This window comes from Stegodyphus dumicola, chromosome 8 (genome assembly GCF_044657685.1).
Source record: "Stegodyphus dumicola isolate Sdum_Otavi_A_Nest chromosome 8, ASM4465768v1".
Lineage (NCBI taxonomy): Eukaryota > Metazoa > Arthropoda > Arachnida > Araneae > Eresidae > Stegodyphus > Stegodyphus dumicola.
In genome coordinates this window covers 68,429,029-68,442,799 of record NC_140775.1, presented here as the reverse complement: position 1 = coordinate 68,442,799, position 13,771 = coordinate 68,429,029, and the positions used below count along the sequence as shown (strand labels likewise).

Here is a 13,771-nt window from a genome sequence, read left to right as displayed (position 1 = left end):
TCAGTAGCTGTGCTGTGCCATCTCTTTCTTGACGATGGCACTATGTAAATATCTTCTACAGGCATCGTACTGCGGACCCGACCTTCCCCGTGATTTTGTGATGTTTGCTATATATTCTATTTGTTTGAAATCATTTCCAAAGCTTTAAAACAACGCTGTGGCTGACATGGAACACCCTAACAACATCTGTTATTTTTCGCCCTTATCCAAATCTTGACAATATTTTGGCCACACATAAAATCATCTCAGTGATGACGAGAAGACATACTGAAAATTCCAAATTCGTCAATTGATTCTTTCCCGTTAAATTTTGTTTTTGAACAACAACGGTAAATACCCGTCAAATCCTGTATATCTCTTATGAACGCTTCTACTTGACGAACAACTTCAGCAATCCAAAATTTGCATACGCACAACATACCTTACTGTATACAGCACTTATACTTATTTCCAGATTCTCCTGCCTTCTATTTTCTGGTTGCTATCACTGCTACTGACATACATCTTTAGCATTTGTCCACCAGTGTATTTTCCCTTTTTACTTCCTTGTACGAAGTAAAGGAAGCATTGTAAACGCCAAACATTTCGGGTATCTTATTTCAACAAAGATATACATTTTGACTGCTCTCGAATCCACTTGAACGACGTTTTCGAGTAACATCTGTCCGGACAGAGAGAATAAAGGACTTCCCAAAACGGACTGCAAGTGGATTTAAAATGGATTCAGAAAAAATTTTTCATGAATTCTGTGCGTACGTATGTATGTATCTCGCATAAGTTACAAACAAGTAGCCTTAAAACATTGACATTTTGTATATGGGACTGATATAACATGTAGTTGTGCACCTCTCTTTTCAGTTGCGATCGGCCGCACCAAACGTTGTATATATATAATTTTATATTCTAGTAGATTATTGAATATATTATCTCCTTTGAAAACAGTAGCTAGAATTCTATGAATTGAATTAACATATTTAAAACGGAATTATTAAAATTTTAAAAGTAATTATTAAAATGGAATAGGTAAAAGCGAAAATGTAACCAACAAACTAAGTAATTATTTTTATTGACGGGAAATTAGTTGATTCTTTCATATTTGTGTTAATTATATATATATATATATATATATATATATATATATCATACACCCACCCCGATATACCCGATTAGTTGACCGATTACCCGACCCGATGATACCCGATTAGTTGAGCTCAGGTTTTTAAATGTGCATTTTTTGGCTTTAAAAAAGATTGAATTATGTTTTTCTTTTGTTCCAGTTAAATTTTTTATGCCTTTATAGTTACTCTGTATGCAATAGTTGAAAAATTATAAAAAACTAAAATGCTTAATTGGTGCCGCTATTTGTTTACATTTGAAACTCGTAGAATAGAGAATTAAGTCAGTTTGGCACCAATTTAGTGTCTTTTTGCTGAGTAGGACCAAAAGTAAACTTTTATGCAGCGAAAAATCTGTTTTTCTGCCTGCTGGCCGAATTGCTTGTTTTCGCGTACAAACTCTAATTTTAAATTATAAAATTTTTTTAAAACCGTTTTTGACTATATTTGGTGTTTTATTTTTCTATGCTTTACAATTTTTAATGAAGATGCATTGAGTTTTTATGAATTTTTGCTTAGCCCTGAACGAGAACTGAATTAATTGAACGAAAAATGTATCTCTAATGAATAAGTATGAAATGCAGCATAAAACTGTGTATAATTTAATAGGCCATACAAGAAAGTTATGTGGTGTCCACATCAGATATTTATATTTTTTTGCGCGGGGGGGGGGGTTATCATTAGATTTAGGGTGCAAAGACTTACATTTCTTTGGGACGTGTTAATGTAAATCAATTAGTATTTTTAGAATTTCAACCTCCAAACTTATCTTTTCTTCTCCTTCTGCCTCAGTTCCAAGAGATAAGATTGAGAAAGGAGGACGAGAGCTACAACTTAATGACATGGAAAACTCGAGCGAACAATTCTCGAAGCAAATAAGTAGCAACAGTCACCAGAATTCAGTGTCTCGGACTCATTCTCAGGATCCTTTGGATTCATCCTCGGCGAGTTCTCTTTCTGCGTTCGCTGACCACAGTGATCAAAATATGCATTCCGGAGGACATGATTCTTTGTCTCATGCACAGAAATCTGAAGAAACTTCCCCAAGGTAAGAAAATACTGTCTTCTTGATTCTCGCGTCTCTTACAATTTGACTATCAAAATTTTCATTAACTTTCCTCACAGCTGCGCGATTAAGACGCATGGCTGAGCGCTTAAGAAATATAAAAATTCATTCATTAGATAACCACGAAAGTTTTGAGTGCTGGTGTTCTGCCATCGACTGTTTGTGCGGGAAGAAAAACACCTATGTCATTTTACCAAAGCATGTGGCATTGCCCATGCGCGCGACTTTGAGGGAAAATTAACACATCTGTCTACACTAATCTGTTTTAGTTAATTAAATATTTACATGAAACTTTTTCTTTTGCAATATTTTATATAATGTTTTTACTTAAACTGTATTTCTGGTAATATATAACTGAATTCGGGTATTAAATTAAATCTGAAATGACCATTTACCTTACTTCCCTCATACTACTTCGCGCTGAGCAATGTCTTGGAGCTCAATGTCTGCCACGTGGATATTGATCAGTATTTTATGGGTCTTCTTTGTTAGAGAAAAGAACATGACGTTAAAGCGATAAATAAAGCCGATATGTAAGCTTAAGCAAAAACGCCATAGAAGTTAAATAAATAATAATGGATCGTTATTTTATGTTCTAAGAATAAATCAATTCGGAATAGCCTTATTTGTCTGAGATATCTCGATACAGCATTTCCTAAGCGAGCTACAAAGGAGTACTATCCATCGGTTCGAATACGCACTGCTGTCATTTAGACGTGACATGATGACACATTGTAAGCTTCTATTGTTTATAGATTTTAGAATTAGTTTAAGCATAGATTCATCGTCTAGACTCTAGAAAGTTCAGACATGCAAGTTTTGTGGTTAAGAGTCTACTGTTAAATTACTACGTTTGATTAACTTCAAGTAAGAGGAAAGCTTATATCTGGGATTGACTAAGATTCGCTCTGATAGTACCTACCATTTGTATTATATCAGTTTTTAATGCATGTGTAAGGCTTCAAGAAGGTGATTTTTATTCTAAAGTCCAATAATTTTACGTAACTCTCATCTACTGTCACAGGAAAGTGAGAAGCTGAACTGGGCAAATAGTAGTGGAAATGGACTGAAGATTGTTGAAGGTTCGTACTCTTCGTCAGTAAATCTACACATTGTCTATGAAGTGTTATCATGTGTTACTGAATATGCAGGTACAGATAAAAGTATAGGGAACACCAAAAAAATCTGCTGTTGCCAAGGTTATATATCTCAAAAGCATTTCTACGATACAAATTACATGTATGAGTGCAATAGCGTTCTTTTAAGTGGACACCTAAAACCTCATATACTGAAATAATACAAACCCCGGTGTTAAAAGTTTATGGAAAAGATATCTTGAAAGAATGTTGGCCCATTAGGGAGAAATATGAATATTATAAACCGATACCTCTCGATAATGTAATAACATCTCTAAGAGCAGGTGTGCATTGAATCACAGCCTGATTACTGCTTTTAAATCAGACTAAACATGTTTTTTACGGTCGAGGAAGATATGTTTCTATCCTCAAAGTACCAGCCGATATCAATAAGAGCTTGAACATGTGTCAAAGAAATAATGTCATTAATCTTTAATGTCCTAACACAGCCGTCATCGTAAACAGCCGTCATCGTGAATGTCACTGTATAAGGTATTTCTCCCACTTCCCTAGCGTGCCTTCGTGGTGTAGTGGTTCCTGCACACTGAGCCGGTATTTCAGAGGTCCGTGGTTCGATTCCCGGCGAAGGCGGTTGCATATTTTTCATCTTTTCTGCTTCCAATTAACCTAATGACTCTATAACTGTCCATCTCACATTGCTATGAAAGATGACTATAGCTCATATTGAAATACTTTGTCTCTATACAAAAATATTACTACACCCTATACGAAAGTGAATATTATACCTTATTTCAAGGATTTTCCCTCTGTGCTCGTGTATTTTCCGATGAAAGATATTTCTCGCATACAGTACGTTTAAAGCATGTCATACAAAGTTCTTTAAAGCTCGTAATAAGTAAATATTCTTAAATTTTATAAAACTACTCGTCATTTCAGAAATTTCCTAGTCTTCGCATTTTTAAGCCATGGTATTTTTAATTGTTCCTTTATGCTAATCAACGTAAAATAATTTTTAATGTTCAATCTAAATGATATCTATACTATTTTAGCTATTATGATACCGCCTGAATAGAAGCTATTATGATACCAAATAACTGTGAATTTCTATTTTTTGTTTTCATCAGGGCTTCGATGGACGAGGCTCTGAAGTCTGAGAAGGCTTTCATCGAGTTTGTCATGTCTCTTCCTGCCAAAGAACCTTCGGAACATCACAGATCGGCTGACTCCGTGTCTATTAAGAGTAAAACTCAAGTACCTGGCCCCAGTAAAGTAGGACTGGATCATCTGGACAATCTCTGCAAACTCATGGAACAGCTGAGCGAGCTTCGAGATACCAACAACAAACTTCAGAAGAGGGTACAGTACCTAGAAGATCTGAAGACTTTGCACGACATGCATAAAGAGGCAAGCCATTCGTTTGTTAAATATTCTTTTGATACTGACCACAATAATGTCATTCCTCCTATCACGATGACTGAAGTCGCTCCTCTAATTCGTTGATTTTGTGAATACTATTCAGAGTTCCTTCGAAAAACTTTTAACATTTAGATTAATTGTTTAATTTAAATGCGCTGTCTAAATACAGAATCTCTAGGTAATCTTTTTCTTCCGTAGATAACATTTATCTGGGAGCTCCCAGAAATGAGCTATGAGAGTTTACCTGAAAAAGAACAAAACTCATGCAATTTATGAGTTTGCTAATATTTTAAATAGGGAATTAGAATATTTAAAGTCGAGGCTATAAACACCATGCATAATGTTTCAATTCTGTCTTTAAATTCATACCTTGATAAGCTAAAGGGAAGCGTACTATTGAAGTTTATAAGCGTACTATTGAATCAATAAAAATATTTATTTATTATAAAACGGTTTTACTAAAACTTACTAAACTTTTGTACAATTTTTCACTTTAATATGGAATGCAGAATATTTTAAGACAAACACACTATTAAAATTCTTGTTCGTACCCTTGTTCTAGTTTAAGGAATGAATCTGCAAACTTTAGACTGCAAAATTTCAGTCACGTGACACATTTAAAAAATTATTCCAGGTACTTTATATAAAAGTCAAAATTTTATATAAAGTACCTGGAGGGGTTGGCAGTAATAAGAGCTAATACAGAAAAATAGAAAATCAATATTATCTTCATAAGCTATATCTTTAAATTATTATAGTAAAGTGTGGTAAACGTTTACACAATCTACTTGAAGTTCCTACCACCAACAGCACACAACTTATAACATCCCTTGCATGAATATTGGAAACACAGTCAGTTCCTTAACGATTTTTATAACGAAATCAGAGTCATTTTCTACGAGAAACATGTATATGAAAGTCTTGAGGTAATCCTAGAGTAAAAAAAACACTAACTAGAGATATAACATAATGCAGTAATTTTCTGCCAAATGATGCTCTGTAGCACCAATATGTGGTGTTTCTTCGCATATGTTTTTGCTCACACTGAAATAACCTAATAAGGAGATTTCGAATGATTCTGTAAATATAGTTATTTGTTTTTTGTTTATTAAGCAATAAATATTGGTAACATAGAAAAAAGGGTAAATGAGAAAATAATTTTAATTTCTGAATTAATGAAGAAGCTATTAATTCAAAGTTTTTGCAACCGTGTACAAATACCCCTGAAAGCACAACATTCCAGCAAGACATCCCGACAAAACGTACTATGTTGTGATGGGTTCTTTGGTTAGATTGCACCTTTTGTCATATTAACTAAAATTCTTCAAGATCTCTGGAAATTCAAACTGGTACACAGTTTGAGGACAATCGAGAAAAAGTGGAAAACTATGTATAATGCAATTTCAGATTTAAATTCAGTTCGTCCTTCTAGAAATGTCTTTTTTATCCAGCCCCTTAAATATTCAATTACATGGGTGCTGCGATGCAGCGAAAAATGGTTATATTGCAGTTATTTATTTTAAATCGTCTCTTCATTCTCCTGTGTGCGTAAAATTGTTAATAGCAAAATCTCAAGTTGCTCCTATTAAACAAATTTTTATTCCGGTACTGGAATAATGTGCTGCTGTTTTATTAACACACTTATAAGCAGTTACAAGCGCATGTGAATATGTTTGATTTGGCATTTCACAAGCATTGATCGCCTGGTCTCGATTGCCTGGTGTAAAGTCAAAGTCCATTTTTTCACATGGTCCCACGTTGCAAGAAAGTATTGAAATAAGAGAGCAAATATTGTTCATGTGTTGTAGTATTAGGCATAAAAGTGATTTCAAACATAAATCGTCTGTAAAACTTAAGAGTGATCGTGTGGTACCTGAGATTTATTAAATTTTAAAAGAAACTGTGATGTCTAATTATGAAAGATTTGGAATACAGCGTATCGTGTTAATACACTAGTGTGCAAAAATTAAGGACGAGACGGTTTTTTCAATATAACTTTGTACAAAAGCTTTCCAAATCAACGCATTTAATACCGTAAGATCCCCAATACGAAAGGACATGAGTAGTGTAAGCAACACTTACTAAAAGAGAAATCAGAGGGATAAAAAGAAGCTTTATTGAAAAAGTAGCATGGAGCTCAATGCGACTGAAGACCGAAACATCCCTGTGATGGGTGTCCAGCAAGAAACATCCGGTCTTTAATAGGGGATATGATCTCCCCTGACTGCTAGGCAGGTTTCACAGCGTCTGCCCAAGCTGAGAATGAGGGTGTCAATGAGTTGTTGAGGCATTGCTGCCCATTCGTCTTGCAGCGCCAATCGAAGCTCCGGAATCGTTACTGGTGTTAAGGTACGAGCTGCCAAGCGTCTGCCTAGAAAATCCCATACATGCTCGATGGGATTGAGATCTGGAGATCGAGCCGGCCAATCCATACGTTCAATATCCTCACTCTCTAAGAGCTGTTCGGCAGCTACTGTGCGATGACATGGTGCATTGTCGTCCATGAAAAGGAACTGCGGACCCATAGCGCCTCTAAAAAGACGCACATATGGAAGAAGAATCTCGTTACAATAACGGGTCCCGTTGACTGAACCTGCGTCGAAGATGTGAAGATCTGTACGACTACCAAGCATGATGCCTCCCCAAACGAGAACACCGCCACCTCCATAACTGTCCCTTTCAATGATGTTCGAGGGATGATTACGGCTTCCCCGCTCTCTCCAGATGAGTATGCGATGAGAATCGCTACTCAGACTGAATATGCTCTCATCTGTAAAGAGTACTCGTCCCCATTCATTGTCTCGCGAATTCCGGTGTTCCCGGCACCACAGAGAACGCCTTCTCCGATGGGCAGGCGTTAGAGGTACACACCGTACAGGGCGACATGCAAACAGACCACCAGCGTGCAGTCTTCTGGCCACGGTAAAACGCGATATCGGTCGTCCAGTCGCCTGTGTTGTGTGTCTAGCGATTTCTCCCGCTGTCTGCCGCCTGTTTTTTCTGGCCTGTATGGCAATATACGGGTGTGGTTCCTCGTGGACGGGTGTGGTTCCTCGTTGACGACCACTGCTAAACCCCCGGATAGCTGTTCCTGTAGTTTGAAATTGTCCCCAAAGTCGTGAAACGATGCTGTGAGCAATTCCGAACTCTGCAGCCACACTTGTCATACTGCGGCCTTCCTCGAACTTCCCAATGGTTCGACCTCGGGTAAAAGCATCCAGATGTCGTCTAACAGATTGATTATTCGCCATTTCTCGCTGAGGCAGCAACTCGGTGTGATTTTAACTGCTATACGGCGTGGAATCTCTTTGCCATAAATACTGATCTTACACCGAGAACATGCTTTATACTACTCAGACACTCCCCCATTACGTCTACCTGCATATCTGCGCATGTGCTACCGTACATCCCCTTACTTAATCTCCTGATTGGTCTTTCTGTCCGCTCTGCCTCTTCGTTCAGCTGATATGCTAGTTTTTCGACTTCGTCCTTAATTTTTGCACACCAGTGTATGTTAAACAAGTTCAAGCGATACGTTTTGCTCTTGAATTTAAATATAACAATGCCAGGAAACCGTTACTTATAAATTCATGCATTCTTAATTCGTATCCTTTTTTGGATAATGATGATATATTACGAGTCGGTGGTAAGTTAAAAAATGCCAATTTAAAATTCCGTCAGAAGCATCCAGCTATTTTACCTGACAAACTCTCTTTTATGAAGCATATTTTGCAATATTTACATAAGAAATATTTGAATATTGATGCTTAACCATTTCTATATCACTGTCATAAATAACGATATCATAATATTTTTACTACATATTGGTGTGAAGAAGGATGCAGAGAAATTGCAGCGAAAGAACATGAGAAACCAAGGAAGGCCGCTAATTATGAGTGTACCATGCATCTGCTACATTGGTAAGCTGCTTTGGTTACTACGAAAATATAAAACTACGTGACCAGAGTTCCATGTAAAATCAAACGAACAGAGGTAAGGCTAAAGACTTATTCTATTTCTGTGGTGTTTGTGGTAGAAAGTTACAAATCAGCGAAATTAACAAAACCAAACATGAAAATGGTCATCATGTAAATGGATAGCAATGTCTTATTTCTCTTCTATTTTTACTTGTGTGTTCCGTGATGATACTTTTCCTAGTCTGAAAGACAACTAATTCTTAAACTGAATTAATAGGACTGCGGGAATCTTTCAAGAGATATTTAAACAGGCCATGTTTTAAACACAATTGCAATCCTTTCAAAATTCTTGTGGAAACACATTTTTGTATCTTAACATTCATTTTCCGTTAACAATGCAATGCGGTCGATACCTCTGCGGCAGCAATGTCTAACAAAACAAAGAGCAAAAGATATGAAATTACTTTAGAAAACAAATAACTTAATAACTAAAACACTTTCGTACCAAATTATGACGAAGCAGTGATTCTAAATGATAACATCTTTTGCTCTAGATCAACGAAGATGCTCAGTATAGCTCAGAGGATGCTCTAAGCAACAAGCGCCGTCCTTACGAACTGACGAAAAGTGCTACTGAGACTTTCTGCCCAAAGAAGGAAGAATCTCACGTAACAATCACCTCTAGGAGTTCTTCTAAGTACCTCAGTCGCAGAAGTCGACACCAGAGTACTGGAGGCCAGCGGAGAGAGAGAAGCAAAAGTGTTGGACATGAAGATGCGTGCGAGGATACTAAATCTAAAAGAATATTCCCGAAATGGTCCAAAGTCAAAGAGGCATTCGGATGGGAAAGGTAATGTAAAGCATTTGTGTTGACTAATTTAAGCAGTTCCATTTCTTTAGAAAATATTTCAAAATGACAGTGTAGCTATATTAGTTTACATTCATTGCGATTCATTTGTGTGATAATGTATATTTTTAAAATGTAAAACTCTCATTTTTAGAGATGAAAACGACTAAGATAAATCCAAGTTATTTTAAGACTCGTAATCTTGACCTATTTAAAACTTGAGCTTAGATTTCCCAGTGGCAGCTTAGCCATGGTAGCAAAACGCATCACAATTTTAGCAATGGGTAATATACGACCTTGTGGATTGGTCGCTAATCCATTGGTCTACGAATCAACATTTCCGTAGTTTATTCCTATACGATAATGATATGGTATCTGCAATAGCCATTAATAAACAGTGCTATCGTCGCAATACTGCTATCAGACTGGACTGCAGTTTTCCTTCGCCTCATCGAACACAATTTTTCCAGAAATTTTGTCTTCCTCAAAATTTACTTAATTAGGCCTTGTGATTCTTCTTTGCTATTAAATGGTAGATATAAGCGAATGAAACTGTGTTACTGTCGTTCTCCAATATTGAGGCTGCCATTTAAACGTGTTCTCGTGCAATGTGTTTCTGGAAAAAATTGGGTTTTACGTTTGTAAATGTAATATGAGGTAGCAGCATTAATTAGAATAACGAAGACTGATCGGATTCTTCGAAGCAATTATTCCTGTTATCAGCTCTCATCTTACCTGAGTTAACAAAGATGCACCCTTTCAACGCAAAGGTCTCACACTCCCTTCATTTTAACTGGATTAGCTCCTTCCACAGCACACTTTTCTCGATTACTAAATTACTATACTATGTGCAAAATATAGTCATAGGATATATTGGTGGCTCTGGAATTGAGATGGAACACAAAACGTACTTAACGGATATTGAATACCTTACTACCTTTTAATCACTAGGTTCAGCTTCCGAAACAATTAACTCCGTAGCTCTATCTCCATCGATGGAAATGCGGCTTACTTAAGAGCAAATGTAGAATGACCCAATCACTTCAAAATTTTTTCCACACATCGGTGACTGCATAAACGCTAAAAGGTGCAGTCAAACTTCGCTTAAGAAAGGGGAAATTTAACTAATCTAAAATTTGATTTAGCAAGAAAAAATAACATCGACTTAATTCTACATTTCGAGTTTAAATTGGGGAAATTACAAAATATTACATTTCGAATAATCAAAGTCTGATCTGAGACTTTTAGAATGAAGTAAACAAAACTTGATTTGTCGTAATTTCTAAAGACATGCAGTAGATGATGATTTCATATGATATGATCTGAAGCTTAAGATGTGAAGAGAATATGCAGAATTCTTCTATTAAATTCTGCTACAGAAGCTCAAAGTCTTTTCTAAGAGCAGCTATACGTATACTAATTTAATTTTATAAACTAAATTTCTGGTAATGGCAAAATATTTAAATGACTAAAAAACATTTAATAAAATTGGATTGTTATGAGATGCTTTGATTTTGTAGTTTTTAATCAAATGCTTCTAACCTTATCCCATATTTTTATTGTAAAATAAGAAATTTGGTTACACTGCAGAACAATCTTTCTCAAAGAATGGTTTTATATGTTTCATTTACATACCTCACAGATATTTATTTGTTATTTATTTCACAGTGTATTTTAATCACAGTATAATTAATTCACAGTGTATTTAATGTAGTAATTTTAAGGGCTTCTAACAGATCTTCTAAGTTAACATTTTATATTAATTTTTATACGTATGTCAAGACCAAGATTTATTGCTTTTGCAGTGAACGAAAGGAATCTGTGAAGATAAAAAATGATTGCGATTCTGGCAATTTCAGACGCTGTTCTGACGAAACTCGCGGGTCCATACGTCATCCGGGAAGTCCCACTTGGTATCAAGATGACATTTCCTTTCATTCCTCGGATGAAGACGTTAATGAAGATCTCGAACCAGGTAACTGCACTCCTCAACAGTTTTCATATAACATGAGTTGCCATTCTTTGGAGAAACCTGTTTGAAAAACAAAACCTTGGGGATCACTATTGGATATAAAACATGTAATGTATCTCGTTGCTCTAGATGATATGGTCTTTGACAAAAGCTCATTGCTGACCCGAAACCAGCAATGTGATTTGGATTCCCATGAAAGTTTCAACTGTGCATGTATTATCTCCGCCAACTCCTTTTAGGTGTTGTTACTAATAATCCTTCTGTTCCCAATCTGCAACCTGACCAGGTCCACAAATTTTAACATTCCCAAGAGGAAAGAGGCTGTGCGTGTACCTTAAGTACCTTGTAGGTGACAATATGAGTTCGCCCAACTCCGCCGATACCATAGTCTCTCAGCTGTCTTTCCTGAGTCACCAAAGTATCACGAGAACGTTCGTGTCAATATTTCAAGTGCTTTCATGTCCAAAGACATCTATAGTTTTATACATCCACGCCTTCTCAGAGATTCCAATCCCGACCTAAGATTATGGCAGCCGGCTGCCCTACCATAGTACCAATAGAATGGCCTTTTCAGTGTAATATCGGTCGCTGACCTTAATAAAAACTAATATAAAGCAATAGTATTCCAATGAAAATTACTACTGACAACTGGAAAGTTCTCCCATTATTTTTAGTCCAAAGGGACAATTTTCCCAGAAGGACTATTAATTTAGTTTTAGCATTTTGCGTTGCTTCATTATAAATGTCGGTTCACTTTTCAAATTGTTGCCACCAAATATTAGAGCCATGTATTATGTTTAAAGAAATTAAATAATGAAGAATCTGCATAAATGTGTGTATGTTTCTAGCACTGTGATATAACAGCGGTACCTTGAGCCATCAAATTTTGAATAACGTACGTTTCCACCCGAATCTGGGCATCTGGACGCCCAAATTTGGAATTCGTTTTTCATCTACTTCATATTTTGTAAAACTTTAACGAATTTTTGATTAACAAACTTAACGATTTCAAAGCGAGCAGTGGCAACACTGCAAATAAAAAAAAACTTTTTTATCTCCAGCGGGCGAGACTGTGTATGAGAAATTCTAAAGATATGCTCATTTTAATATTAGCTAGCGATATTGCTGTTAAACTGAATTTTATGGTTTAATTGGGAAGAACATGATATGAGGTAACACACAAAAGGTTAAAAAAATTCCCTTTGGGCGTAATGTAAAATCTGAAAGCTTTCAGATTTTTTTATCTTTTCACACTTGTTTTGTGACACAAATGAAAGCTCATTAATTTTATACTATTATAAGGTCTAATATTAAATTTTTAAGGTATTATTGCATTCTTCGGTATCTGCTGTCGTACTATGAACGATTAACACGATTAATCATAATATCCGTGGTTCAAAGCCTGTTGAAGGCAGCTGACTTTTTATGCTGTACTTTTTATTGCGATATCTAAATCATTTGCATCTTTCTAATTTTTTTTATAATATCCTACATTCTCACCCTTTTTAAGACTAAATTTCCTTTATTTCTATCTGAATTTTCATATCAAATAGTTTTTAAACTAGTTTGCATTAACATAAAGAATATTATCTACTTTCTTTGTTTATTCATTTTATGTTTTGTACTACCATTCCGTGATTGGATCATTAGGACTCACGAAACAGTATTTGATTTTTTTTTTAAAAGTTGAAAATAAATTTGCATTCTTAAAAGCTTAAATGTGTTTAGTTGCCCGTCTATAGTCATTCAGCAATTAATTTTTTATCATTATATATTTTTGGATAAATAGAACCATCTGTACTTTCCCCAAAACATTTACTATTTGGAGTTAAAACACGTTTCTGGTGAATCGGGTAATACCGGTATACTTTAGACATTAGATGTCACTTCAGAGACTAAAAGTTTTCTGCCGATCTTTAGATGTATGTGTATTTTATAAAGTAAATGCCTAGCTATGCAAAGTATATTTTATTTAAATTTAGGTAGTTCTATATTTATGCTGTATTTTGATACTAAAATTACAAAATACTGTAGATTTTCAAAAATTGAATGTTCATGTGCAGTTTTAAAATCAAAAGATCATTTTCGGAAATTCATAAGATAAATGACATAGGAACTGAAATTTTGTTATCCGAAGTGTAACTTCAATTTACTTGAAAAGAAGGGGGAAATGAGCTCATTTTCTATAATAAAAATAAAACGCTTTTTATCGGAAATGAAGGGGAAAGATATGAATTCAGTGATGAATGAATGCTGTTTCACACAACACTACTAATTACCTAAAAATTAACTTTTATTTTTTAACTATTCCCTAAATTTATTTTCAAAAATCTGGAATAAA

At 35.4% G+C, this 13,771-nt stretch overlaps 1 protein-coding gene across 7 annotated transcripts in view; it reads left to right on the top strand.

The window, feature by feature from the left end:
* LOC118183244 (uncharacterized) overlaps positions 1 to 13,771 on the top strand; it is a 138,025-nt gene that overhangs the window by 82,921 nt on the left and 41,333 nt on the right. For 6 of the 7 annotated variants that reach the window (XM_085821956.1, XM_035352714.2, XM_035352716.2 and 3 more), the window contains 4 exons: positions 1,908 to 2,163; positions 4,403 to 4,682; positions 9,166 to 9,461; positions 11,264 to 11,433. In XM_085821956.1, the coding sequence (XP_085678082.1) occupies positions 1,958 to 2,163; positions 4,403 to 4,682; positions 9,166 to 9,461; positions 11,264 to 11,433 (952 nt within the window). In that variant the 5' untranslated portion in view covers positions 1,908 to 1,957. The remainder of the gene's footprint in view (positions 1 to 1,907; positions 2,164 to 4,402; positions 4,683 to 9,165; positions 9,462 to 11,263; positions 11,434 to 13,771) is intronic. The other variant, XM_035352715.2, reaches the window with a different exon arrangement.